Consider the following 24,122-nt stretch of genomic DNA (forward strand, 5'->3'; position numbering starts at 1 on the left):
ACTTCCAGGGATGGGGCAGCCACAGCTGCTCTGGAGAGCAGAGGGAAGTTGTGGCTGTGGCACTGGGGAAGTTGGGGAAGCACAGCCTGGAATGTTCTCAGGGAGTAGGGAAGGCTCATCAGGGTTCCCTCCACCCTCCATAGCAAGGCACATCCTGCTGCCCTGAGTGTCCCTGTGTCAGGAAGCTCCCCTCTCATCCCTGTGAGCCTGCTAGTTCTAGCCCCATGTTCCTTCAGCAGCAGCTCACACTTATGGCTCTGAGATTGTTTCCTTTCTATCATGACTAAATCAGTCCCAGCACTGGAACAACATTCCCACCTGCACCCCCTGTGACACAGTGGCTGTTGCTGGGGCAGAAGGGTGACTTGGAAGAGGCAACAACCAAAGCACCACTCTTCTCTGCAGCAAATTTCTGTGCCTGCCAGTGTTTGTCCATGCAGAGGGACACGTGCAGCATGCCCTCCAGCAATAAACCACACCAGAAGCTCCATTTCCTGACCATGTGGCTTATTCCTGGCAGGGAAGCTGCCAGGACCTTGTTGAAGGCAGGACTTTCACATCACTGTCTCTGACTGGCTGTGAGTGTTTTAAAAAGCTGTGACCTTTGAGGCTGCCATCAAACCCCAGTCCGTGGGCTCCTGAGGGGAAGCAGCACATGGAGAACAGTGCCAGGGCCAGAGGGGAGGGCCAGCATGCCAGGAGGAAGGGGGGAAGGCACCGTGCCTGCAGCCCCCTCCACCCCTATAACCCACCGTGCTCTTGCCATCCTCACAGGCCCTGCAACTGGTTCCTGTTCTCTGATGTGCTCAAGCGGCTGAAGCTGTCCTCCCGCATATTTCAGGCCCGCTTCCCGCACTTCGAGGTGGCCACGCTGCCCCGGGCAGAGTTCCAGCGCCAGGTGTCCCTCAGCCAGGTGCTGGCGCAGGAGGAGGTGCCAGCGAGCCCCGAGCTGGCGCCGGGCACGGCAGAGACTGTGGAGCTGGTGCACTACGAGCCCGAGCTGCTGCAGCTCTTGGGCTCGGTGGTGGAGTACCAGGCCTGGAGCAGCTGACGGGGACAGGCCACTCCCGGCATCACGAGGCAATAATAAGGACCAAGGGGAAGCAGCTCTCTCAGCGCCAGCAGCAGGGACCCGAGTCTTTGAGCAGCCGCTCCTCCTCTCCTCAGGGTCTCCTCCAGCTGGGGAGGGAGGACCCTCGCCTCCAAGGCATTCCCAAGGTCCCCCGCCCACAAGCAGTGGCGGTCGCTGCCGCCGCCGCCTCATCCAGCTCCGGTGGGTGCTGGAGCCCCCTGCACGGGGCTCAGCGAGGGGTGGGAACCGCCGCCCCTCCCCACCGGACCCTACGGAACTGCGCCTCTCCGTTTGCCCTCCCCCCCGCCCAATGTCTTCCATAGTATTTATTTAATTAGTATTTAATTTGTAATGTTTTCTTTGTTTTTGCTGAGTCTGTATCACTGTGATGGTGAGCTCCGGGCTGTGGATGAGGCCGTCCCCCGCCCCTCTCCAGCGTACCCCGAGGCCAGCCAGGCCCAGGGGTTCCCGTCCCTCCCTGGCAACAAGCCAGGGAACAGCCCCTTCCCGTGGCTTTGGAGCTGGCTCCTGCTGCCAGCGCTCAGCCGCAGCCGGGAGCCAGCCCCACCGCTCCATCCTCTCCCGCGCTCCTCCTCCATCTCATTCGTGCTGCTGCTCCCTGTCCCCGGCGGCGCCGCCCGGGCAGGCGCAGCCCGCGGCCCGCAGCGCGTCCCCCGCTTCGGCAGCTTGTGCCCCGCCCCAGGCTCTGTCCCCTGGGCAGGAGCCGCCCCCTTGGCCCGCTCCCCGCCGGTGTCCCGGGAGCAGCTTTCTGTGCAGCAGCGGGTGCGGGCGGGCTGCTCTGCCTCGGGGCCGGTACAGTTTTATTGTACAGGTGCTAACAGGACTGAGGTCGGGACAATCGGGGGATTTCTGGCTCTCCCCGCTCCGCAGCGGGAGCCTTGGGTGAGTTTTTTTGTTGGTTCGTTTTTTCTTTGTGTTGTGTTTCTCCCCAGCCAGGGCAGGCGTTTTCCCCCTTGGAGCCCCGCTGCCAGCCTTCCCCCGAGGGCCTGGCAGCACCTTCTTTAAGCCAAGGGTTTTTTTGCCTTTGGGTGTGTATTCTGGTTGCTCTTTCTGATTTCTGTTTTATTATATGCAGCAACAGGCTGTGGTGTCAAAAACACTGATGTACAGAAAAAACCTGCATCAGGCTCCCTGGCTCCTGCCTTTTTTTTTCGTGTCCAGGCAGATTTCTGTGCATGTCAGCCTCAGTCTGTGGCTCAGGGAAGGGAGGGGGGAAGTGGCCTGTGGGACCTGCAGGGCCCATGTGTCTGCACAGCTGGAAAAACGGAGACTCCACTGCTCCTCCCAGCTTCCTGCCTGGCCCTGGTGCTGGGAACTCTGCAGCCAAGCCCAGCAATACCCAAACACAGATGTCAGGGTAGCCCTGTCTGGTCCCAGTACCCCCAGCTCATCCATGGGGCAGCTGGTCCCTGGCTGGCTTCACTCACCTCTGTGGGAGCAGAGGGCACTCAGGGCAGTGCTGTATTTTTGTTTCCTTAGGAAGGACAGCAGGAATGCCATGATGACAAGACTAGGAGGAAAGCTTTGTCCACACACCACCAAGAGGAACTCCCCAAAGTGATACAGGAGCAGTCAAAGCAGGCCTTAAAAAGAGAGGGGAGAAGTGCTCCCATACTGGGGAGGTTCCTTGTGAACCTAAGGAGGTGCAGCCATAGGGAAAACTTACCAAATGAGTGATCTGAAATGTTCACTTAGAAGCAGGTAGGTGGGAGGGAGCTGACGGGGTTCTGCTGGGGGTTGGCCATCAGCACCAGCCCAGGGATCTCAACCAGAGGAGCTGGAGCACCTGAAGCCTGGCAGAGGCCAAGGGCATGGGCTCTGCTTGGCTGGAGGAGCTCAGGGGCTCTCCTGCTCTGCAGAGGCCTCACCTGCAGCCAACTTTCTCCTGACAGACCAGGCACAGGTGGGCACGATTAGAGAAATTAAATGCTTTATCAAAACTGGTTCATCTCAATGAGCCATGGCCAAGAGTAGGGTGGCAGTGCTGTCCATCCCCACCTCTCTGGTGTGCTGTGCTCAGGCCATAGTGGCTGCCTGGAGCAGCGGCTGTCCCTGAGATCCCAGAGGGTGCTGGCAGCATGAGGCTGTCCAGCCGTGCAGGAGTGGCAGAATGCCCTGCAGAACAGGGAGGGTGGCTGCTGGTGAGCCAGGGCCTCAGTGCCTGTGCAGGGAGCAGAGCTGTGGCTCTTGGTCTGTGTCCACTCATCAGTGATTTGAGGAGAAGCAGAACTCTTCTCTTGTATTGGAGTCTCAGTTTCTGTCTCCTGGTCAGCCATGAGGGGAGCAGCTGAATTTTTCTCTTTTTCTGCCACAGTATCTGTCTGTGTCTCCTGCTCGGCATATTGAACAGCTGAACCTGCCTCTTGTGCCCAGGTCTCAGTCTGTGTTTCCTGATCCATATGGTGAGAGGCCTTTCTCTGTGGGTCAGGAACTGGTTTCCTTATGGAGACCTGGAAGGAGAGTTGGGGATTTGTAGAGGATTTCTGGGCTGCCCCCAGCAGCAGCTGCTGGGATAGGAGTGAAGGAGCTGCTGGGCGTGCAGCGCTGTGGGCAGGGAAAGCCTCCCTCGTCCGGCCCTCTGCGCTTGGCCCTCACCAGCTGTGGCCGCCCCGGGCCGCTGCAGGCCCGGCGGCTCCTCACGGGGCGGTGCTGGCCGCGGGCTGCGGCTCTGCTGGCCAGGGCGGCCGGCTGCGAGGAGCCACCAGGGCGGGACTCGCGCCCCTGCGGGCCTTGTTCCCGGCCCGCCTCGTCCGGGCTGAGGCGGCTCCCGGTGCCCCCCGAGCTCAGGGAGCTGCGGGATGTCAGCCGGATTAGGGACCGGCCCTGGGAGCTGCGGGGCGATGTCAGCCGGTACAGGGACCGGCCCTGGGAGCTGCGGGGCGATGTCAGCCGGTACAGGGACCGGCCCTCGGTGCCCTGGGGCAGCGTCAGCCGGTGCAGGGACTGGCCCCGGCTGCCCCGAGGCTGCCGCAGCTGTGGGCAGGAGGAAGAGCTGTGGGATGGAGGCAGCTGCCTGGGCAGGGTGCTGGTATGCCTGGTGCCATCCTCCTGTTGGCCTCTCCCTCCATCTCTCAGCTGGTGCCTCTCCTTGGGGCTCTGGGGACTGGGGTGCTGCTCCTCCATGGCTACTTTTCCACAGGTGTCTTGGAAGCTGCTACTTCATCAGCAAGGTGTTCTGCTTGAGTTGGTACCCCAGAGAGGCTCCTTAAACACCCTATGGGGAGGATGTGGCCCTGCTGTGTCACAATGGCCCCTGGTGTCATGAGGCCCTGCATCACCCAATGCAGTTGTCAGGTGTGTTGGGCTTGCTTGGCCAGGTTTTGGCAGCAAGGGGGCTACAGGGGTGGCTTCTGTGAGAATTGCCAAAACTTTCCCCGCGTCCAACAGAGCCAATGCCACCGGCTCCAAGATGCAACCACTGCTGGCCAAGGCTGAGCCCAGCAAAGATGGTGGTGACACCTCGGGGATAAAAGATTTAACTGCAGCCCATGGGAAGGACTCCGCTGGAGAACTTCATGGAGCACTGGCTCCTGTGGGAGGGACCCCACACTGGAGCAGGGGAAGGACTACAACCCCTCTCCCTGAGCAGGGACAGAAACAGCGTGTGATGAACGGACCATGGCCCTCATTCCCTATCTCCTTGGGAGGATGGAGAGCCCAGAAAGGAAAGGGAGGGAGGGGAAGTGTTTTTAAAATTTGTTTTACTTCTCATCATCCTGCTCTGATTTTGATTGGTAATTGATTTTCCCAAGTTGAGTCTATTTCTACAGTCTGGAGAACAGGCAGAGAGCCTGCAGGCCTGCTTACTCCCCAGTGGGAATTCCTGCAAGGAAAGAGGGAGATCTGCAGGTTTCTCCAAGGCTTACACAAGGGAAAACTGACCCCAGTGGGGCAGCATGCTCCCCTTTCCTCACCAGCCAGGCAGTGGTGCAGGAAGGAGCAGGTGACTAGAACAATCTGACTTTATTGGTGCAAACACTGGGCTTGGGTGAGTGGAATATTCCCAAGTGCTCCCAGGAAGCTGCCCAAGGTGCAGGGGTGCACACAGCCAGCAGCCCACTTCCTCCAGGTGCTCCTGCTGTGGAGTTCAGTCTTCGTGGATGTTGAAGAGCTTTGCTACTTCATTGAGGTCCTCATGCTCCTCCCCATCTTTGATGATCTGGAAGATGGAGAACACATTAAATCCTGCACATCTGTAGAGAGCCAGTGCTGCAGGACTGTCACAGCCAATGCCAGGAACTCCTTGGATCCTCTCTGAAGCACCAGACTGAGACAGCCACAACACAACAGCACTTTCTACACTCTAATTCACATGGGAGTCCTAAATGTACCATCACCTGCCTACAGGAACAGCAGGAAAACCAGCCTCCTGTCCCTGTGGGATTTGTTTCTGGGTTTCCTTTTACAGCCAGGGAGAACAAGTGTTTTAAAAAGTGATTCAGCTCTGCAAAGGTGAGCCTGGCCCTGACTTGGAGCCAGGATACCTGACTTGAACCTCTAACTTTTAGACAAGAGAAGACACCACAGATTTAGGGTAAGGATTGCTAAGGGAGGGAGGGAGGAAAGGAGGAAGGAAGGAAGGCAGGCAGGCAGGATCTCCCATGGGGATGGCAGAAGCTACATGTTTCAATTGCATCTTCAGATTAGATATGAACAAAGACTTCCACCATGAATAGTTTGTCTTGGGACAGATCACCCAAGGGTAGTGTGGGATCACTACTACAATTCAAACAACCAAAATTCTTCAAAGGTTTTAAAACCTGACCTGGGTCTGGCTTAACAGACTTAGGTGAGCTGAGAGGTCTGGGCCATGGGGGTGGGGACACACTGAGCCCGTGTTTAGGGCTGCTCCAGCCCGGCCATGGTGGCTGTTTCTGGGATGGTGACATTTGAGACTTTTTCAGATGCTTGGACATGGGACAAAGCAGCACAAAAATGGGACACTTCACTCCTGTGCCATCATTGTGACTCCAGCCTGTACTACAGACCTGAAATCAGCCATGCCAAGGCAAGGCTTGGAGCACACACCTGATTCGAGTTATTTGTGTAAAAAATTTGCAAACATACAAAAAAGCACAGGGACAGTTCCCCTAATTCACCCAGAACAGTGTTCCCATTGGATGTTGCCCAGCTCTGCACCAGACAGAGCATCTGCCTTTATTTATCCTCACTTTGAATTGACAGATTGATTTTTCCACAAGAAAAGCCCTGCTCTAACAAACCCCCCTGTCCGTCATCCTCGCGCTGCACTGACCTTCCGAGCAATGGGCATCCTGTTGAAGATGTTCCACAACACAATTCCCACCACGACTTTATCCCTGAGGTAGAAAATGACACCTTTGCCGTAATCTTCTCCTTGCTTTGGGACTTGAGGCATCGGTGAAGAGCTTTGAGAGATCTGAACTTCTGAGGCTTCTGCTTCTGTTTCACTCTCAGATCGAATTCCAGTCCCTAAGGTAGAAATAGGAGGAGTCACACACCCGGTGCAGGACATGTGATGATGGGAGCAGACTCAGCAGCATGTTCTGCAGGAGCGTGAGGTGTTTCCCTTGGAGTTGTGTTCCCCAAAAGTTACGTTTCATTAACACAAGGATGAAACAATCCCAGCATGGAGCATAACATCAATAATCCCCAATGCAAAGGAGAGCACAGTCTGCTTCCTCCAGGCAGCAGATACAAGATAAACATGCTTGGATCCAGAGTCTCTGTGGTCCCAAACGGATCACTTTATTGCCAAGGAGGAGATCAAACTTCCCTAAGAAAGTCTGCATGGCAGTAGATGTGTTCCGTGATACCTTCTTGGAAGAATGTTTTAATCACATTTTAATATAAAAGCTAGCCTTTAAAGCTTGGTGGACAAACGAGACAGCAGATTGCTGTTTCCTCACGCTCTCAGAGGTCAGGGTGACTCCAGCATGTGCAGGAGCTCCCCAGTCCCTACCTGACTGTTCTGTTGCACTTTTTGGCGTGTCCTTCGCTGTCGCCTTGGCAAACACTCCCACTGTGGGCAAACTGCTGTCCACAAGGCCAATGGCTTCATACCCCACGTTGGGGCCCAGATCGCTCCTAGGAATGAAGTGGGAATGAAGTAATTTGTAGCAGTAGCAGAGACAAATCCAAGGCAGTTCCATCCATCCATCCATCCATCCGTGCTCCAACTATTACTCCAGCATGGCATGGGCAGTGCTGGACACTGACACACTGACTGAGACACGGAGTCTCCTCTGCACACACAGGTGGAACAAGGAGTCAAGACATGATAAGCCCAAGGCCATGAGCTTCAGAAAAACGAGTTCAGCGGCCAAAACTTTGAAATCCTTCAGGCCTGCTCCCTGGCAGGCAGCTGGAGGCTTCCCAGCTTCTGGCAGTGCTATTATCCACACCAGGCTTGGCAGCATGGACAATCATTCAGTGAATATTTTTGAGAACATTTAGAAAAGCCTAAAGAGAAGAAACCTTGCCCTAACACCTTCTTGAACTGGGCACCTGGGTCTGAACTGGGGTGGTGATAGTAGATAAAGCAACTGTGGTTTGGGACCAGTAAGTAGCCGGTGTCTGAAGTGTTTCCCAGGATGCTGAGGAAACAGGTGCAGGACAAACCATGAATCTATGTACAACACAACCTCCCCAACCAGAATCCTCCAGCACAGACTGGGGTGACTGCAAGGAGCACCAGTAACATGGCAGCTGTGATCAGCTGGAGCTCAGGAGGGATCATGGAATGATGTGGGTTGGAAGGGACCTTAAAACCCATGTCATTCCACTTTTCTGCCATGGGCAGGGACACCTTCCACTATCCCAGATTGCTCCAAGCCCTGTGCAGCCTGGCCTTGGACACTTCCAGGGATTCAGGGGCAGCCACAGCTTCTCTGGGCACCTCTCTGTGCCAGGGCCTCATTATGCTCAGAGGGAAGGGTTTCTTCCATATATTGAACCTAAATTTCCCCTCTGTCAGTTCAGAGCCTCTCCCCCCTTGTCCTGGGGGAGGGACTGGAGAGGGACTCCAGTCCTTCTCCAGCTCCCTTGTAGCCCCTTCAAACACTGGAAGATGCTGTGAGGTCTCCACACAACCTTCCCTCCAAGAGGATCAGGATCCTGAGCACGCTGACAAAATGCATGAGGAATTCCTGTCATTTCCCAGGTTTTCAGCATGGGGGAAGGAAGTGTCACTCTTTGAGGGCTGTCATAGTGTGACACCTGCCAACAACCACGGGGCTGCAACTGACAGCCCTCCTTCACCTGCATCTGGTCATGGCTGAGAGCATCCCAGGGGAAAGCACCCCTGGGAAATGCCTGTCTCTGTCTTTCGCTGCACTTGATGACCTCTGAAGTTTTTCCCAACCTCAAGGATTCTGTGGCTCTGTTTCTTGTTTAAAAGCCAAGTGAGAAATGCTCTGGGCCCTGAATCCAGGCAGAACAGACCAAGAGTTCAGGTAAGTGACAGCAAATGATAAATAACTATTTCTGTGGGGATTTCCCTGAAAAAACTAGAACTCTTTTACCCATATTTGAAATCCTGTCAATAAACAGGATTTGGGATTTTTAATTGGTCTGAACTAACAGCCTTTTGGATTTTAATTTTTTGTGGGGCTTTTTTTTGTTTCATTTTTCTGTTCTCATTCATTTTGTTTTAAAAAGAACTTCAGGAAAATACAGCCAAATTGCCCACTTTCCTGATACCTCTCTCTGGAAAACAACTTTTCAGGTACACCTGGATGCAGCAATGCTTTGCCACTAAAACATCTGTTCAGCAAAGTGCAACACTCAGACCCACAGACTGGGTTGGGGAACTTCAGATAATTGTAACAGGAAAAGCTGCTGCTAAATTCAACCAGTCTGCTCTGAGGAGAGGGCTGTTCTGTATTGCTCCTTGCTCTGCGAAATGGGACCGGTTCAGGGAGAAACTGGGATCTGCAGGAAGGGAAAGCACTTGAGGGAGGTGAGGGCAGAGCAGCAAATGCTCAAACGCCTCCCCCGCCCCGAGCTTTAGGAACATGAAGCTGTACAAGGTGTTTGCTGAGGTGGTTTCACTCCCCTTGGGAAACAGACACTTCTCAAGGTGTATCTTGTCCAAGCTCCTGCAACGTGGCCACCCCAGGAACCCCCAAATAGGAAAGGACTGTTACCAGAACATGGACTGGTGCCAGTAGGGCTTTGCAGCTCCTGTCATGTTTTCTCCAGCCAGTCTCCCGCTCACCACAGCATGATCATGGTGCTCCACACGCCTGCGGCCCAGTTTGATGTCATAAAAGCAGGCAGCATCCCCTGCCTTGGAGAGAACCACCCCGTGAGCACCGCGACAGGGAAAGCTTCCACCAGTGCCCGAACAAAAAACATCGGGAAGAGAACAAATGGAACAAGGAACCGAGTTCTTCTGACAAACCCCAAACACCACCACTACCTCATCCCACTCCCTGGACTACACAAATCCCAGTTTCTCAGCATTTTCCCCCGAACTTTGGAAAAATAATACAGCATGAGGTACGTTTTCCAGAGGAATCAAAGTATCAACGCCCACCAAGGAACTCTTATGCAAGCAAGTGATCCAGGCTATCTTTAGGTTACCCCAACTCCTCTTACACAGCATAAATATTCCAAAGTTGCCGTGGTTACCACGGCAACGAGGTGGCTGCAGCGCCTGACCAGGCTCCGGGCCTGCGCTACAACTGCTCTCCTTACTCGCTCCTCTTCACCCCCTTCACCTCTGTCACGCTGTGTCCCACTACAGCAGCAGCAGCACCGGGAAGCTGTGCCCACACTCACCACCCAGATGTTGTGGGAGGCTGTGCCCACACTCACCACCCAGATGTTGTGGGAGGCTGTGCCCACACTCACCACCCAGATGTTGGAGCGTGCCTGCAGCTCTCTCACCACCCAGATGTTGTGGGAGGCTGTGCCCCGGCCCAGTTTGATGTCATAAAAGCAGGCAGCATCCCCTGCCTTGGAGAGAACCACCCCGTGAGCACCGCGACAGGGAAAGCTTCCACCAGTGCCCGAACAAAAAACATCGGGAAGAGAACAAATGGAACAAGGAACCGAGTTCTTCTGACAAACCCCAAACACCACCACTACCTCATCCCACTCCCTGGACTACACAAATCCCAGTTTCTCAGCATTTTCCCCCGAACTTTGGAAAAATAATACAGCATGAGGTACGTTTTCCAGAGGAATCAAAGTATCAACGCCCACCAAGGAACTCTTATGCAAGCAAGTGATCCAGGCTATCTTTAGGTTACCCCAACTCCTCTTACACAGCATAAATATTCCAAAGTTGCCGTGGTTACCACGGCAACGAGGTGGCTGCAGCGCCTGACCAGGCTCCGGGCCTGCGCTACAACTGCTCTCCTTACTCGCTCCTCTTCACCCCCTTCACCTCTGTCACGCTGTGTCCCACTACAGCAGCAGCAGCACCGGGAAGCTGTGCCCACACTCACCACCCAGATGTTGTGGGAGGCTGTGCCCACACTCACCACCCAGATGTTGGAGCGTGCCTGCAGCTCTGCGTTCACCCGGAACCCCCCAAAGTCCGAGTCCACCTCCAGCCCTGCTGACTTGGCCAGTTCCACATTGGGCTCCAGTCCCACTGCAGCCACGATGTGATCTGTCTCCACCTGTTTGGGAATGCACATTTAGGATGTTAATTCCCTGTGTGCTCCTCCAAACGTGACCCTCTCCCTGCTTTCGCATTTACCTTCCGGCCGTCCTTCAGTTTAATCACCAGCCGGTTGCCGGAGACAGAGACGGATTTGACCACAGCATTAGGCAGGACATTGACCCCCTCTGGAAATGAGCACAGGACACCTCACTGCCTGCTCAGGACTGGGCACATCCCACCTGCAGCAGGTGGTTGGTGCAGACAGATGTTGGGTGAGGAACCAAGACAGAGCCCACCCGAGCTTTGCTGCATGTGCTAGAGCAGCTCTGGAGGAAGCACGAGGAGAAACACAGATAAAACGTCTGAAAGCTGCTTAAAAGACAATCCAAAGTACATCTCATGTGATGACAAGGCCACATCCAAAAGAATTCCCTAAAACAGGTGTTCAGGAACTAAGGACACTCAATTACCTGTTGCTGTGCCACAGCCAGACCCAGAGGTCCAACAAGGCAGCTTCCAAAAAAGAAAGTAACTCAGACCTGTGGGTTATCAGACCCTGCAATCCACACCCCAATGACATTCCTCCTCCCTCACTCCCTCTCCACTTCCCAATGCACAGGATTATTTTGCACTTAATGCATCAAATGGAAAAAGGTGTCTTGGATCTTACTGACTTTATCAGCTGAACAGCACCTGGCCTGACCCAGGTGTGTGCATAGACACAGAGATCATTCCAGGGAAACAGCCACAGGGAAGGAAAGCCTCACTGACATCAGCAAGCCTGCTTGCTCAGCCTCCCCAGAGGAACTGCCAAGAAGCCCAGGATTCACGGCAGCTTTGTGCTGCCCAAGCTGCCTGAACTGCAACTTCTGCTGTGCTGCACCCAGGCCACTTTGCAGGGCCCAGCCCTCCCAAGGCTCCAGGGACAGAAAGGAGCTGGATGTCTCCAGAAGCAGCTGCCTGGTAGCAACCAGTCCAAACCCGCTCAGCAGCTTCACCTCTTCTGACTTTCTCCGTGGTCCAGTTGCTCAGGTATTCGGGCAGGACTTTGCCCATGTTGCCATTCTCTGGAAACAGCTGGATCACCTCCAGACCTTGGGTTTGTGCTGGAAGGGAAGCATAGAGCAGCAAGATGAAGAGCAGCAGCAGATGCTGGAACACACACACACTTTACTTTACACTAGGAGCTTGACAGAAGTTTCCAAATCTGGGAGTTCTGACTCCCAAGGAGTCACAAAGTGACTGACTACTGTTTCACATATACCTGCAAAGTCTAGATAACAGACTTTTAGGGAAAACACTCGGTATTTTGGCAAAAAACTTAAAAAATTACCATAAAGGCCCTACGCACACACTGACAGAATCCAGCTGCTCACCACCTCTTTGAAATCACAGATTTATGGACTGCTTTGGGTTGCAAGAGACCTTAAAAATCATCCAGTTCCAACCCCAAAATCTTAGTTTGAGGGTGGCATTGAGCACAGAGAACAAGTGTAACTTTCCAGAGGATGGGATGACTTTGCAGCTCGCACTGGCCCGCAGAGCTCGCACCTCTGTGGTCAGAGGCTGCTAATGAGGGCGAGACTGGGAAAACCTTGGCCACACAGGCAACAAAACACTCATGTGTTGTTTCCTTTAGGCAAACACAGAGTCTGTGCAAAAACTGAGCAGTTGGGGACTGAAAAGAAGTTTCTAATATGAGGCTGCTGCCACTCAGTGCCCGTCACAGCTGGGGACATGCTCACCTCTCCTTCCCAGAGCGCAGGCCAACTCGCTGCCAAGGAAACCACCACCAATAATTGTGATGGACTTGACTTCCCTGGAAATCTTCTCCAGCCTTCGGAAGTCCTCGATCTGAAAGAACATTTACCCCCACTTCCAATCCCCTCTAACAGGAATGGCAGCATTGGTCATATTCAATGGCTTTTATTCACTTTGGAAGGTGCAGCAAAGTCACACAGGATGGAAAATTTAAAAAAATACCTAAACCCCACAATCCCACATACTGTTACAGCTCTCAGGCTGAGGCAAGCAGGTGAGTGGTTGAGTAGACACTACCCTGGGCCTGGGAAAAAGAATAAGCAGGCAATGGGTTCCTGGGCATCATCTGAGGGAAGCATATGAGCCAAGGCACGACCATCCCAACTCAAAGCAGAAGAGTTTAAAAACTGAAAAGAGTGGTAAATAGCTCTGATTTATTCAGCCTCACTGGGGCTGGCAGCTCCTGGAGGTTACCTTTCGGAACAGGGTCAGCCTTTTCTGCACATCCTTTCCTGCTCTTTCGATGGCAGGCAGGTTCCTTGGGGATCCCCCTGCACAGCACAAGGAGAGGAGACTAGTGACACCACAGCCATGGCACTGGATATCCAGACAGTGCAAAGCTCTCTCAGATCTCAGTTGTGATTCCCAAACTGTTCCAGTATGGAAATATCCCAGTGTCTCTGTTGCTGCCTGAATGTCCCAGAAAATCTGACCATGCAAGGCAGGTGAAAAACGTAGCACGGCTGTCTGCACAACTGTCCTTCATGTGACTGCTCAACATCATGTTTGACACTGCAGCGACTTCTTCTCAAATAGAACCAAAGAATCATGGAACAGTTTGGGTTGGAAAGAACCTTAAAGCTGATCCATTCCAGCCCCTGCCATGGGCAGGGACACCTTCCACTATCCCAGGTTGCTCCAAGCCCTGTGCAGCCTGGCCTTGGGCACTTCCCAGGAATCCAGGGGCAGGACATTTTTTCTGTCTACTGTATCCACCCAGTATCCCACCTAACCCTGCCCTCTGGCATTCCCCATTGTCCTGTAACTCCAGACCCTTGTCCAAATTCCCTCTCCAGCTCTCTCGGAGCCCCTTTAGGCACTGGCAGGCTCAAAGATCTTCCAAAAGCCTTCTCTTTTCCAGGCTGGACTCCCCCGGCTCTCCCAGCTTGACTTCACAGGGGAGGTACTCTAGAGAATTTATCTCTAGCTAAATGTCACTGAAATAAAAAGCCTGGCACAAGACCAGGAACAAGAGAAAAAAACACAGCACTTACCAGTAGCAATGAGACATTTGTCGTAGGATATCTGGGTCCCATCACTCAGCTTCACTGTGTTCCCTCTGACATCCATGTGCACAACCTGCAAGATGAACCCAGCTGAGCTCAAGCTCTTCACTTCATGGACAACTGAGCAGAGTTACAAACTTGGAATTAACATTCTCCCACCTTTAGGTTTAGGCTGGGGGCAGGAGTTGGGAACTGAGGGACTGGAAGTGGGAATTGAGACAACTTCTTTGGGAGTCACCATAACTCAGGTTGCTCTTCCCAAGGTCTGAGTGTGAAATGGGCTCAGACACAGCACATCTCAGCAGGAAGAGGAATCACAGACATTTATCACAGCAACATACAAACAACCAAGGATATAAATATTTTAGAAGGTTCACCATAAATTTTTCCACCTTCCTGCTGCTTCAGCACAGTGCTCCTGCTCACCTTATCACCCACTACCTTGATCTCTGTGCTCTCCTCACCTCACCTTCCAGCCCACACAGCCCAGTTCCCACTTGTCACACCCTATATCTAAGATACATATTTTTGTCCCATGTCCAGACTCCAAACGTATCCTTCTCTCTTCCTCATCATCTTCCCTCAGCTCGCTCCTATTTCTATTGGCTTCTCCCACTTTCAAACTTCACTTCAGATTAGTATAATCTCTGCTCCATCACATTTTTCCGAAACTTATCCGAATTCCCCTTCTGAGCCAACTCCCCCTCCAACTCCAGTGGTTCAGTACCAGCTTAGAGCACAGGTTCTGTTCAGGAAGAGGAACAACAGTCAGTGCTGCACCTACCTTCTTGCCAGGCAGGACTGCCACCCCACCATTTTCCACAGAAGGCAGGTCCTCGACAGGCACGTAGAAGGATGGCGGCTGGAAATAGATACTGAGAAAAGCTCCATTATCAAACAGGTTCCCCTTGCTCTGGGATACCAGAAATCCAGCTGTTCAGCAACTCCAATGAGACAAAGACAGCTCTGTGCATTCATAACAAGCTCCACAATTATTTATCTACTTTTAAGAATTAGGGTCTTCACACTGTTAAGTTCTAGGGTTTGGATCACAGAAGCATGGAATCGGTCAGGTTGGAAAAGATCATAAAGCCCAACCACCAAGTAAGGCTTAATCACACAAGTCACAAAAATCAAGTGTGATCCCATGTCCCTGGACCTCTGCTCTAACCTGTGGAGCTTCACCTTTATTAACTTATTTCCCAGGATTCCTGCCCATAGAGGGACATATCTAAAGGGAATCACAGCAAAGCTCAAGAGGTATCAAGTGCTGAGCGAGCTCTGGTGGGAAGCAAAATTCCTCAACCTCTGCTAGCACCAACACACCCTTCCCTGCCCTCACTGCTCCACTGGCTGGTGGTTCTCTCCCAAGAACAGTTTGGTCATTGTCACCTTGTCACTAACCACTTCCTGTGCCCTGTCACCCGCAGTGCCATGTACCTCCTCTCCTTGCCGTTCCACTGCTTGAAGCGCAACGTCTCTGTCACGTTGGGATCATCGGAAAACCACAGTTCTTTGGAAAGCGGTGGACGCATGTAGGGCAGGGCAGGATCTTCAGACACAATCAGCACCTTTAATTGGCCAGGAAACACATCAGCTGCAGCGAGAGCAGCAAATGGCGGCGCACACAGAGTGGAGCAGGACAGCAGGACAGCAGGACAGCTCTTACCCGTGCGCCGGGGTCGCGGGCCCGGATGGATCTGGCAGCAGCGAAAGCAGCAGTTCCTCCCCCAATGAGCAGGAAAGGGACGTGGGATGGGACCTTGGGATGAGTGCCCGGAGCTGCAGGTGACAGATGGGACAACTTACTGCAAATACAGGCACATGGCCCAGCCCCAGGGCGTAGAGTATGTCACCAGGGGCCTTCCACACCCAGACTTCCTTTGAAAATTGTCCTCCTTCTGTCCCAGTACCCTTCCCAAGAACCCTGCTGCTACTTCCCCCAAAGCTCTCCCTGCAGGAATCAGTCAGATTTCAACAAACTGGTTTTTCTAAGCAAGCCCGAAAGTCTGCACTGGCCAACCAGTGAGCAGTTTATAAGAAAGGGAAGTTCCCCAAAAGGCCAAGGCACATTTTTTGGTAATTTTGTTCAAGGAGACAACTTTTGAGTTGGCTGCAGAAGGCACCTCCTCCCACAGGCAAGTACTGTTGCTGAAAAACATGCAGTTAATCCGTGGGCAGTTAAGTATTGGCACCAGAACTCACCTGCTGTGCCCTGAGGAGCAGCACCTTCACCTGAAAGGGAAGAAAGACATGGCTGAAATCAGCGAAGCACAGGCTGTAGTTTGAGAGCTGCAGTTCAGGGCTCACTCCAGGATGAACAGGCTCTCCACCAGCCAGGGAAGGAGGCTCTGTGGAATCACTGTCCTTGCCAGACTATGCAAAGGTAAAAGCCAGAAGTAGGGCTCACTTTTTTCTCTTTTTACCACAGAGAGGTAAATGACAGAAATCAGCCCCAGGAGACATCCTACTTCATCCTCAGGATGGTCTGTAAAACAGCCTCTTCTGGGTCATGGAGCCAGCACTGTCTTCTGTGCTGGGAAGTCATAGAACAACATAATCCCAGAAAGGGTTGGGCTGGGAGACACGTCAAAGCTCATCCAGTTCCACCTTCCTGCCATGGGCAGGGACACCTTCCACTAAACCAGGTTGCTTCCAAGCTCCGTCCTACCTGGCCTTGAATGGAAATTTGAAACAATGGCACACACTGAGAGGTGCAATCCTACAAAGGCACATCTGTGATTCCAGAGAGGCTCTATTCTGTTTGTTTCAGAGGCCTCAGGCTCATGAAGAACAGAGCCAACCCCTGACCTGGCAGGCTGGTACCCACCTGAGGCAGAGGACTCGTGGTCTTGGGATTGCCTGGTTAGCCTGGCGAGCCGGCTGGCGTATCGCTCCTTGCTCTCCTGTATTGTTTTGTACGCCTGCAGACACACAGGAGATATTTACCTAGTACACCTTACAACACCAAGGCACCATCCTGCTGCTGACCCTGACAGGCTTTTGTCCACCCTACATGCTGGAAAAGCCAGTGACAACATGTGGGGCAAAATACACCTCCCTAGACAAGGTGCCCCTTGAGAAAGTGCTCAGAAAATGACCTGCTCCAGCAGGTGTGGTGAGCCTTGGATGTCTGGCTGCTTCCTAGAAGCAATGAACCTTCCTGCAGGTGTTTGGCTGCACACCTGTTCTAAGGGGACAGCTCCAGTGAAGGAAATGCAGCCAAACCAGCCCCAAGATGACATGCAAGCTGGGCCACGACACAACACAAGACTACAGAAAGGGAAGACAAATCCATAGAAAAAGCATCTCCCACCTTCCAAAGCCCAGAGCAGCTGGGCAGAGCCAACAACCTGACTGGCTTTCTCTAGGCATGGTGGTGGCAGGATAGCCCTGACATTAGCAGGGCCTTGAGCCACGGGAGCAGGGCTGTCCCAGGCACTGGCCCTTGGATGTGGAATCTCTTCCAGCTGAATGCTGACCTGTTCATTTGACTGTGAAACTCGGGATACAGGATAAGCAGAGCCTGCATGTACAATTTACTGGTACAGACAAGGAGGGAACATCTCTTACATCATGTTAACGTACAAGAAAAACTGGGTTCTCCTGAACAGGAGCAGAAGACACTGGGAGTGCTGGGAGCAGGTCACAGTCCAGTATTTTTCCCGAAGGGTAAAAAAATTAAAGGGAAGCAAACCTTTCTTTGCAGCAAAACCCAGCCTTGCTAATAATCTCTATCATGTGCATGACATCAAATTTCATTTGCCAATCCTCACAAGTTGGTGTTTTATAGCAAATAGTTTTACACAAGACTGGAGGAATTTAATGCCAGGCACAAAAAAAGAGCACAAGACAAAAGCCTGTCCAGGGAACTGGAGAAATGCCAGAAATATTAGAAAACAAGAACTTGTCAGTGTTTGGAATAATTAAGATAAAGGTATTTTAAAACCTTTTGCTCAAAGACAGAAAAGCCAAGGTTAACAAACCACCTCTGCTTTTACAAGCAGAATCAGGAAGGTTTTAAGTGAGTCCAAAGGGCAGCATACAGCAAATTAAATCTGATCCTTCAGGAAAAAACATTATTATGCACAGGCAAAACATCAGACCAGGCCTTGAGGATAAATATTTCCAATGGGACAATGTCAAGTTCTTTCTAGTTAGAAGCAGAACTATACTTTGCCAGGACATGGGATGACATTTCAGTGCTTTTCCGTGAGGAAATCACCAAGATGCACAAGTTTTCCTTCCTTCCCTTGAGCACACTTATATTCAGGTATTTCCTTTTCTGCATGCCAGCATTACTGATATCATGAGAAGTGCACTAATTAATAATTTGTGCCTTTACATAGTCACAAACAAAGATTGTCAGTTTGAGTTTAGATTTACTTAATGTGGAAAGGTTCATTTTAAGGCAGGTTTCTCCACTAAGAACTGCACCATATGAGAATATTCAATTTGTAACCTTAAATTATTTGGCAATGTCCCTTGAAAATGAAGTACCTGAGGCCAGGGAGCACAAAGAGGGCTGGAAGTGAGGGGCTGCAGGGTGGGAGGTACAGACAGATGCCCACCCTCCGCCCTCCCACCCCACAAACACCTTTAGTGAAGCATCTTACATAAACTCCTGTCCCAGTGACTGTTCCTCCCACTATTAAGTATAACAAGAGGTTGCTGCCAGCTTTGCCAGGAACACCTGAAGACGTCAGGGATCTAGAAGGGCATCTTAGCTGATGGCATTGCAAAACTGCAGGGGAAGACAGGCAACGGAAGAGAAGAGGGAAAGAGCTGAATATTAGGAAGGATTCTTGATTAATCAGGTATGGGGAAAAGCAGAATGTGCTTTGTAATTTCAGCTACCTTGTCTGCCAAAAAAAAAAACCCCATAAAATAATGGGCAGCAGGCCACAGGAAATAATTATATTTAAAGGAAATAGGAAAATATTTTTCTTTCATGCACTGTTTTGAATTTTTTTCCTCTTTCCCAGGAGCTTCCTTTGGAGAAAACTGGGATTTGGAACTTTTAGTGAATATGATACTCCTAGAGAAAGAGCTTGGAAAGAAAGATTTGTGTGGTGTAAACTTGGGATCTATCCACTCCCAGGCAATGCTGAAACTCTCCAGCTCTCTGGGAATGTCATTTATTCTTTCAGTGAGGCTGCAAACCATTATCCTTTTTTAAGTAGAACATAAATACTCTGCAGCTGGGGGTTAATTTGGTATACTTACACAAGTTAAACAAATGTTCTGAAGTGAGATTTGGCAAGGAATTGTTTGTCCCATACAAGACAACAGACAGAGCTGTGGCTGGTCATAACAAAAAAACCCAAAAGTGCCTTTAAGGTAAAGAAACCTAAAAGGTAACTGAAATTACAGTTAAAACCGAAGTAATCATAAGAAGTTACTTTGCATTTTGCTCCCCTTGGAGTTTGCTGAAGGAGGAAACAGAGATAAAGCTACAGAAATCAAAAGCTGAGTTAAGAGAGCTAGAATCCAGCAAATGCTCGACAGGAGAGATGGACTGCAGCTTCTTCCCAGGAACCACCTTTCTACTTACATAGGCACCTGCTCCTAAGGCGGACAAGCCCATAATAAGGACAAAAACCGAATTACTGCCCTTTTGCCCAGGCACGCCTGTGCTAGCCACTTGTCTGCTCAGCTGCAGGTCTAGGGGCACATTCCAGCGCCGCAACAACGTGCCTAAGGGACACAATTTATTGGAGAAACAACACAAAAACACTGTCAATACAAAGGTAAGTCTGTAAATTTAGAGACTAAGTCAGTTCTGAACTCAAACAAATTCCTTGTTTGGAAAACCCAGCCCCACATCTGAGCAACTGCGGGGCATTATCCTGAGCCACAACAGTGTGCGCTGGGCAGCTGTGGAGACCAAATTACCTGTAAGATCAAGGGGTAACTGAACTAACTGATAGCAGGAGCATCTCTAGGCAGCCGCCTGCAGCTCTGGGCTGGCCGATCACAGAGATGTGTATTGGTGGTTCCAACACCTTCTCCAGGCCTCTTCTGTCCAAGGAGGCACCCGGCTCCAGCAAAAGCAGGAGCCAGGCAGGGTGGGCAGCAGGGATGGTGACACCGGCACCAAACTCCCACTGCTCACACAGCTCATTCCACCGGGATAAACCACGAGCAAGTAACGGGGTTTTACTGGCAAAAAGGGCCTCTCCGGTGGAAATGAGCACATCCAGGTGCAGGCATCTCCCGCCGAGCCAGCCGGGCGAGGAGCACCCGTGGCTGAGCCGCTGCACTGCGTTTTATTTCTCCAGCACCAAATCACAGCCTGCTGCCGGCCCGTTCGTGCCTGAATGGAGCGATGGAGGGGACGGCCCCGAGCGCTGCTCCCAGCACGGCCGACGCTCCGGGGAGAGGTTCGGGCTCTCAATCCCCGTCTCCACCTGTCCCCGCCCGGTGAGAGCAAAACCCGCCTCACCGCTGCCTGAGGGCACTTATTTGTGGCAAAAACCGCAGCGAACCGCAGCACCCGAAAAGAGACCAAAGTCCCAGCCAGCTCCGGGTCACTCACGCTGTCCCAAACCCGTTCCCGAAGCATCCGCACCTCCGCCGCCCGCGCCCCCTCCCGCAGCGCCCCGGGCACGGCCGTGCCCGCACCGATCCCGCGGGATGACCGCCCGGCCCGGTGCCCTCCGCAAACCGGGCTGACGGCCGCGATCGGCCCCGGGCCTGTGCCGGCCCCGGGCCGCGTGCCGCAGCGGCGAGAATCGCGCCCGGTGCTCCCCGGCCCCGGTCCCGGCACTGACCCGCGTGGGCGCGTGGCCGCCGCCTGCTGCTGTCCACCCCCATCTTCTACGCGAACGGGCCGCCGCACATCGGGCACCTCTACTCGGCCCTGCTGGCCGACGCGCTGCTCCGCCACCGCCGCCTGCGCGCCGCCGGCCCGGCTCGGCTCTGCACGGGTCAGCGAGACTCCCGGTCCGAACCCCTCCCCCGGGATGACCCGTTCTGCCGGGGCTGACTCCCCTCCCCGTGTCCCCAGACCCCTGTGTCCCCGCGGGGCTGTGGGCTCCGGCCTCTCCCCACGGCCCTGCGGCCTCTCTCCCTTTCAGGGACGGACGAGCACGGGCTGAAGATCCAGCAGGCCGCGGCCGCGGCGGGCACGTCGCCGGCGGAGCTCTGCGAGCGGGTCTCGGGGCTCTTCCGCCGGGCCCTGACCCAGGCCAGCGTCGCCTACACCGACTTCACGCGCACCAGCGAGCCCCGGCACCAGCGAGCCGTGAGGCACTTCTGGGGTGCCCTCCGCGATGGAGGGGTGCTCTACAAGGGCTCCTACGAGGGCTGGTACTGCACACCCGAGGAGAGCTTCCTGCCCGAGAGCCAGCTGGCCGAGGGCACGGACGCCCAGGGCCGCCCCTGCAAGGTGTCCTTGGAGACCGGCCACGAGGTAACAGGCTGCAGGAGCACTGCGCGCTCACCTGCCGCTCTGCTCCGGCCACATTTGGGGTGTTTAATGCTTCCCGTAGCCATTTATTAATTTTTGTTGGCTGAGACTCACCTGTATTTCAGTGGAGTGTCAGAGAGCTGGCAGACCCACCTGGCAGGTGCACATTGCAGCTATGTGCAACGGGAAGGATTCAGCCCCTTCTGAGTCCACAGGCTGTTGGCCTGGGAATGGTGTTCTACAGGAGTGATGACAGAAGCTGAACAGCAGGATAAGGGTGTATTTCACTGAGGGGCTCTGACTTTCAGACCTGTTTTGTGAGACAGTTTAGTTTGGCCTCTGGACACTCACCCATCTCTTAAATGGGTTTTGGCCCTGCCTAAAGCACTGTAACATCACCTGCCTCTGCTGAGCCAGAATGGGCATGCCCAGGAGTGTGGTTCCTTCCCAAGCATCTCTCTGCCACTGTTTTCTTAGAAGGTGTGGAGTTACATAATTTAATCCAGCAACTACAGATAATCGTGCTCAGAGCTCAGCACCTGTTATGCTGTGCTATTTGTATGAGGCTGGGATGTGGGAGCCTTGGTCCACACAGAAAAGGCAAATATTGGCAAATAGTAACTCTTGAGAAAGCACCTAAGATAACTGGGGAAAAGATAAGTTTCCAGGCAAAGTAATCATTCTTTAGACTTAAAAAAATCAGCAGACTTTAAAGTCAAGAATACCCTGAGAACAGTTCCTGGCCTCACCTGTGTGTTGAATTGTCCAAGGAAACAGGAGTGTGCATGGGGCAGAGAAGCTCTTGCAGTGTGGTGAGAAGGAATGGGGGGGCGTTTATTTCCAACTTGAAAGAGGCAGTTGACCAGTTTGTTCCTTGGGAATTTAGTGAAGGAAAAGGACGAGTTTGCACATGCCATAAACCCCAGACTTCTGGTGAGTGAGTGGGTTGTGGCATCCAATGGAGCTTGGGGCTGAGGATGTACAGCTTGTCTTTGGTGATGTTCTTCAGGTCTTCCTTGTGCGCTGCAAGATTGCTGACCCAGCCATGGATCCCTGAGTGCCTTACACAGCTCACTCGTACCACATCCACCCACCACGTTTTCACTGGTTTAGCTAAATGTGTCATTTAATGGATTTAACTGTGGGGGAGAAGTGCTGTCAGTGCTGTAAGCAAACAAAGTTAGTGACTTAGATGCATTAAAGCATAAACTGAGGAGAAAGAGGAGCATGGCCCCAGGAGAGCAAAGGCAGGCACCGGGAGTGGCAGCAGGGCAGGAATTAGTTTCATTTTGTCTTTTCATGATTTTCCACTATTATTGCAAAACTATGTTGTTAAGAAGGTGTATTCTCATCTCCCTAACTCTTTCTGATGTCACTTCAGCCTGGCAGGTGGAAAGGTGTTCCTTCCCAAGGTTACAAGTGTTTTTAGAAGCAGGATGCTGAACCATCCCAGGTGCGTGAGTCCTCAGATGTGTTCCTGGGGATCTCAAGGAGGCAGTGTCTTGGGTAAGAAGGTTGCCACTAGTCATGGAAAGGTGCTGACAGCTTCCCATGGCATGAGAGGACACCCAGACACGGGAGTGTGCAACACCCCCCTGCTGAGAATGGTGTGTGCAAATTGTCAGCCTGTTCTTGGGGCCATAATCCTTTCCTCTCCTGCTGTCCCAGGTACACTGGACCAAGGAGGAGAATTACATGTTCAGGCTTTCAGCATTTCGGAATCCCTTGCAGAACTGGCTTCGGGACAACCCACGTGCCATTTTTCCTGACCCTTTCTACCAGTGCGTGCTCCGCTGGCTGGACGAGGACTTGCCAGATTTGTCGGTGTCCCGTGAGCGAAACCGGCTGCAGTGGGGCATCCCCGTGCCCAGTGACCCCACGCAGACCATCTACGTCTGGGTGGATGCCCTGGTGAACTACCTGAGCGTGGTGGGGTATCCTGAGAGCCATGGCGCATGGTGGCCGGCCGTGCACCACGTTGTGGGCAAGGACATCCTCAAGTTCCATGCGCTGTACTGGCCAGCGCTGCTGCTGGCAGCAGGGCTGGAGCCCCCTGAGCGCATCCTGGTGCACTCCCACTGGACTGTGCGGGGCCAGAAGATGTCCAAGAGCCTGGGCAATGTGGTGGACCCCAGCGTGTGCATGGGGCGGTACGGCGTGGACGGGTTCCGGTACTTCCTGCTGCGGCAGGGCGTCCCGGAGAGGGATTGTGACTACTATGATGAGAAGGTGGTGAAGCTGGTGAATTCAGAGTTGGCAGATGCGCTCGGGGGGCTGCTGAATCGCTCAACAGCCCCCAGCATTAACCCCAGCAACACCTACCCACGCTTCTCAGAGCCCTTCTTCCCAAAGGTCCTGGATTCCAGAGAGGCAAGAGGCACAGGCAGGGCGTGTGCTGAGGACTACAAGCTTGTGGCAGCAGTGGCCTCGCTGCCCGCGCAGGTGGACAGTTATTTCGAAGGCTTCCAGATCTACAAGGCTTTGGAATGCATTGCCCAGTGTGTGAGGCAGACCAATGGCTTCTTCCAGAGGCACAGGCCTTGGAAACTTGACCGAAGGGATGCTGCAGAGCAGCTCTGGCTGGACACCATCCTTCACGTCACGCTGGAGTGCCTGCGCGTGTACGGGACGCTCCTGCAGCCTGTGGTCCCACTCACGGCAGACAAGCTGCTGTCCCGGCTGGCTGTCGGGCCAGGAGAGAGGGGTCTCTCTGGTCTGACATTCCTGGCACGCTATGATGGAAAACCATGTCCCTTTGAGGGGAGGCAGCTCGGACCTGACACTGGCATCTTGTTCCAGAGGCTGGGCAAGTTGGAAACTATGAAGAGAAAGCAAGAAGCTCATGTCCCTGGCAAACAGCTTCTGTGAATAAAATCTTCCAGGAATTCCTAGAAAACATTGCTAAAAGCACTTTCCTTCCATGGTGGTGTGGAAGGGTGGGAAACTGGCCTGAGCAGGGAGGATCAAGCAACCCCT

General features: G+C 53.1%; 3 protein-coding genes across 7 annotated transcripts in view; 2 read left to right on the top strand and 1 right to left on the bottom strand.

Annotated features, from left to right (window-relative positions):
- The window catches only part of BCORL1 (BCL6 corepressor like 1), a 23,651-nt gene extending 14,440 nt beyond the window's left edge, over positions 1 to 9,211 (top strand). For 2 of the 5 annotated variants that reach the window (XM_041424223.1, XM_041424224.1), the window contains exon 13: positions 775 to 2,221. In XM_041424223.1, coding sequence (XP_041280157.1) covers positions 775 to 1,051 — 277 coding nt within the window. In that variant the 3' untranslated portion in view covers positions 1,052 to 2,221. Of the gene's footprint in view, positions 1 to 774; positions 2,222 to 2,572; positions 2,703 to 4,232; positions 4,895 to 8,798 lie in introns of those variants that run through there. The other 3 variants (XR_005954080.1, XR_005954079.1, XR_005954078.1) reach the window with 3 other exon arrangements.
- On the bottom strand, positions 5,042 to 20,522 carry AIFM1 (apoptosis inducing factor mitochondria associated 1). Its single transcript, XM_041424249.1, has 17 exons — positions 20,509 to 20,522; positions 19,290 to 19,432; positions 16,566 to 16,659; positions 15,941 to 15,970; positions 15,405 to 15,517; positions 15,176 to 15,306; positions 14,520 to 14,610; positions 13,724 to 13,808; positions 12,924 to 13,000; positions 12,434 to 12,542; positions 11,687 to 11,794; positions 10,785 to 10,873; positions 10,564 to 10,704; positions 9,220 to 9,362; positions 7,035 to 7,159; positions 6,348 to 6,544; positions 5,042 to 5,252 (listed from the first exon to the last, which is right to left on the bottom strand). Exons 2-17 carry the CDS (start codon positions 19,320 to 19,322, stop codon positions 5,181 to 5,183), a joined length of 1,638 nt encoding a protein of 545 aa, XP_041280183.1. The 5' UTR covers positions 19,323 to 19,432; positions 20,509 to 20,522; the 3' UTR covers positions 5,042 to 5,180.
- MARS2 (methionyl-tRNA synthetase 2, mitochondrial) lies at positions 20,064 to 24,042 on the top strand. Its single transcript, XM_041424312.1, has 5 exons — positions 20,064 to 20,118; positions 20,219 to 20,478; positions 20,520 to 20,664; positions 20,815 to 21,149; positions 22,815 to 24,042. The coding sequence occupies exons 1-5, from the start codon at positions 20,064 to 20,066 to the stop codon at positions 24,012 to 24,014; spliced, it is 1,995 nt and encodes a 664-aa protein (XP_041280246.1). The 3' UTR covers positions 24,015 to 24,042.
- Positions 24,043 to 24,122: the final 80 nt, after the last annotated feature.

The sequence above is a fragment of the Onychostruthus taczanowskii genome, unplaced genomic scaffold, assembly GCF_017590055.1.
Source record: "Onychostruthus taczanowskii isolate IOZ18803 unplaced genomic scaffold, ASM1759005v1 scaffold81, whole genome shotgun sequence".
Taxonomy (NCBI): Eukaryota; Metazoa; Chordata; class Aves; order Passeriformes; family Passeridae; genus Onychostruthus; species Onychostruthus taczanowskii.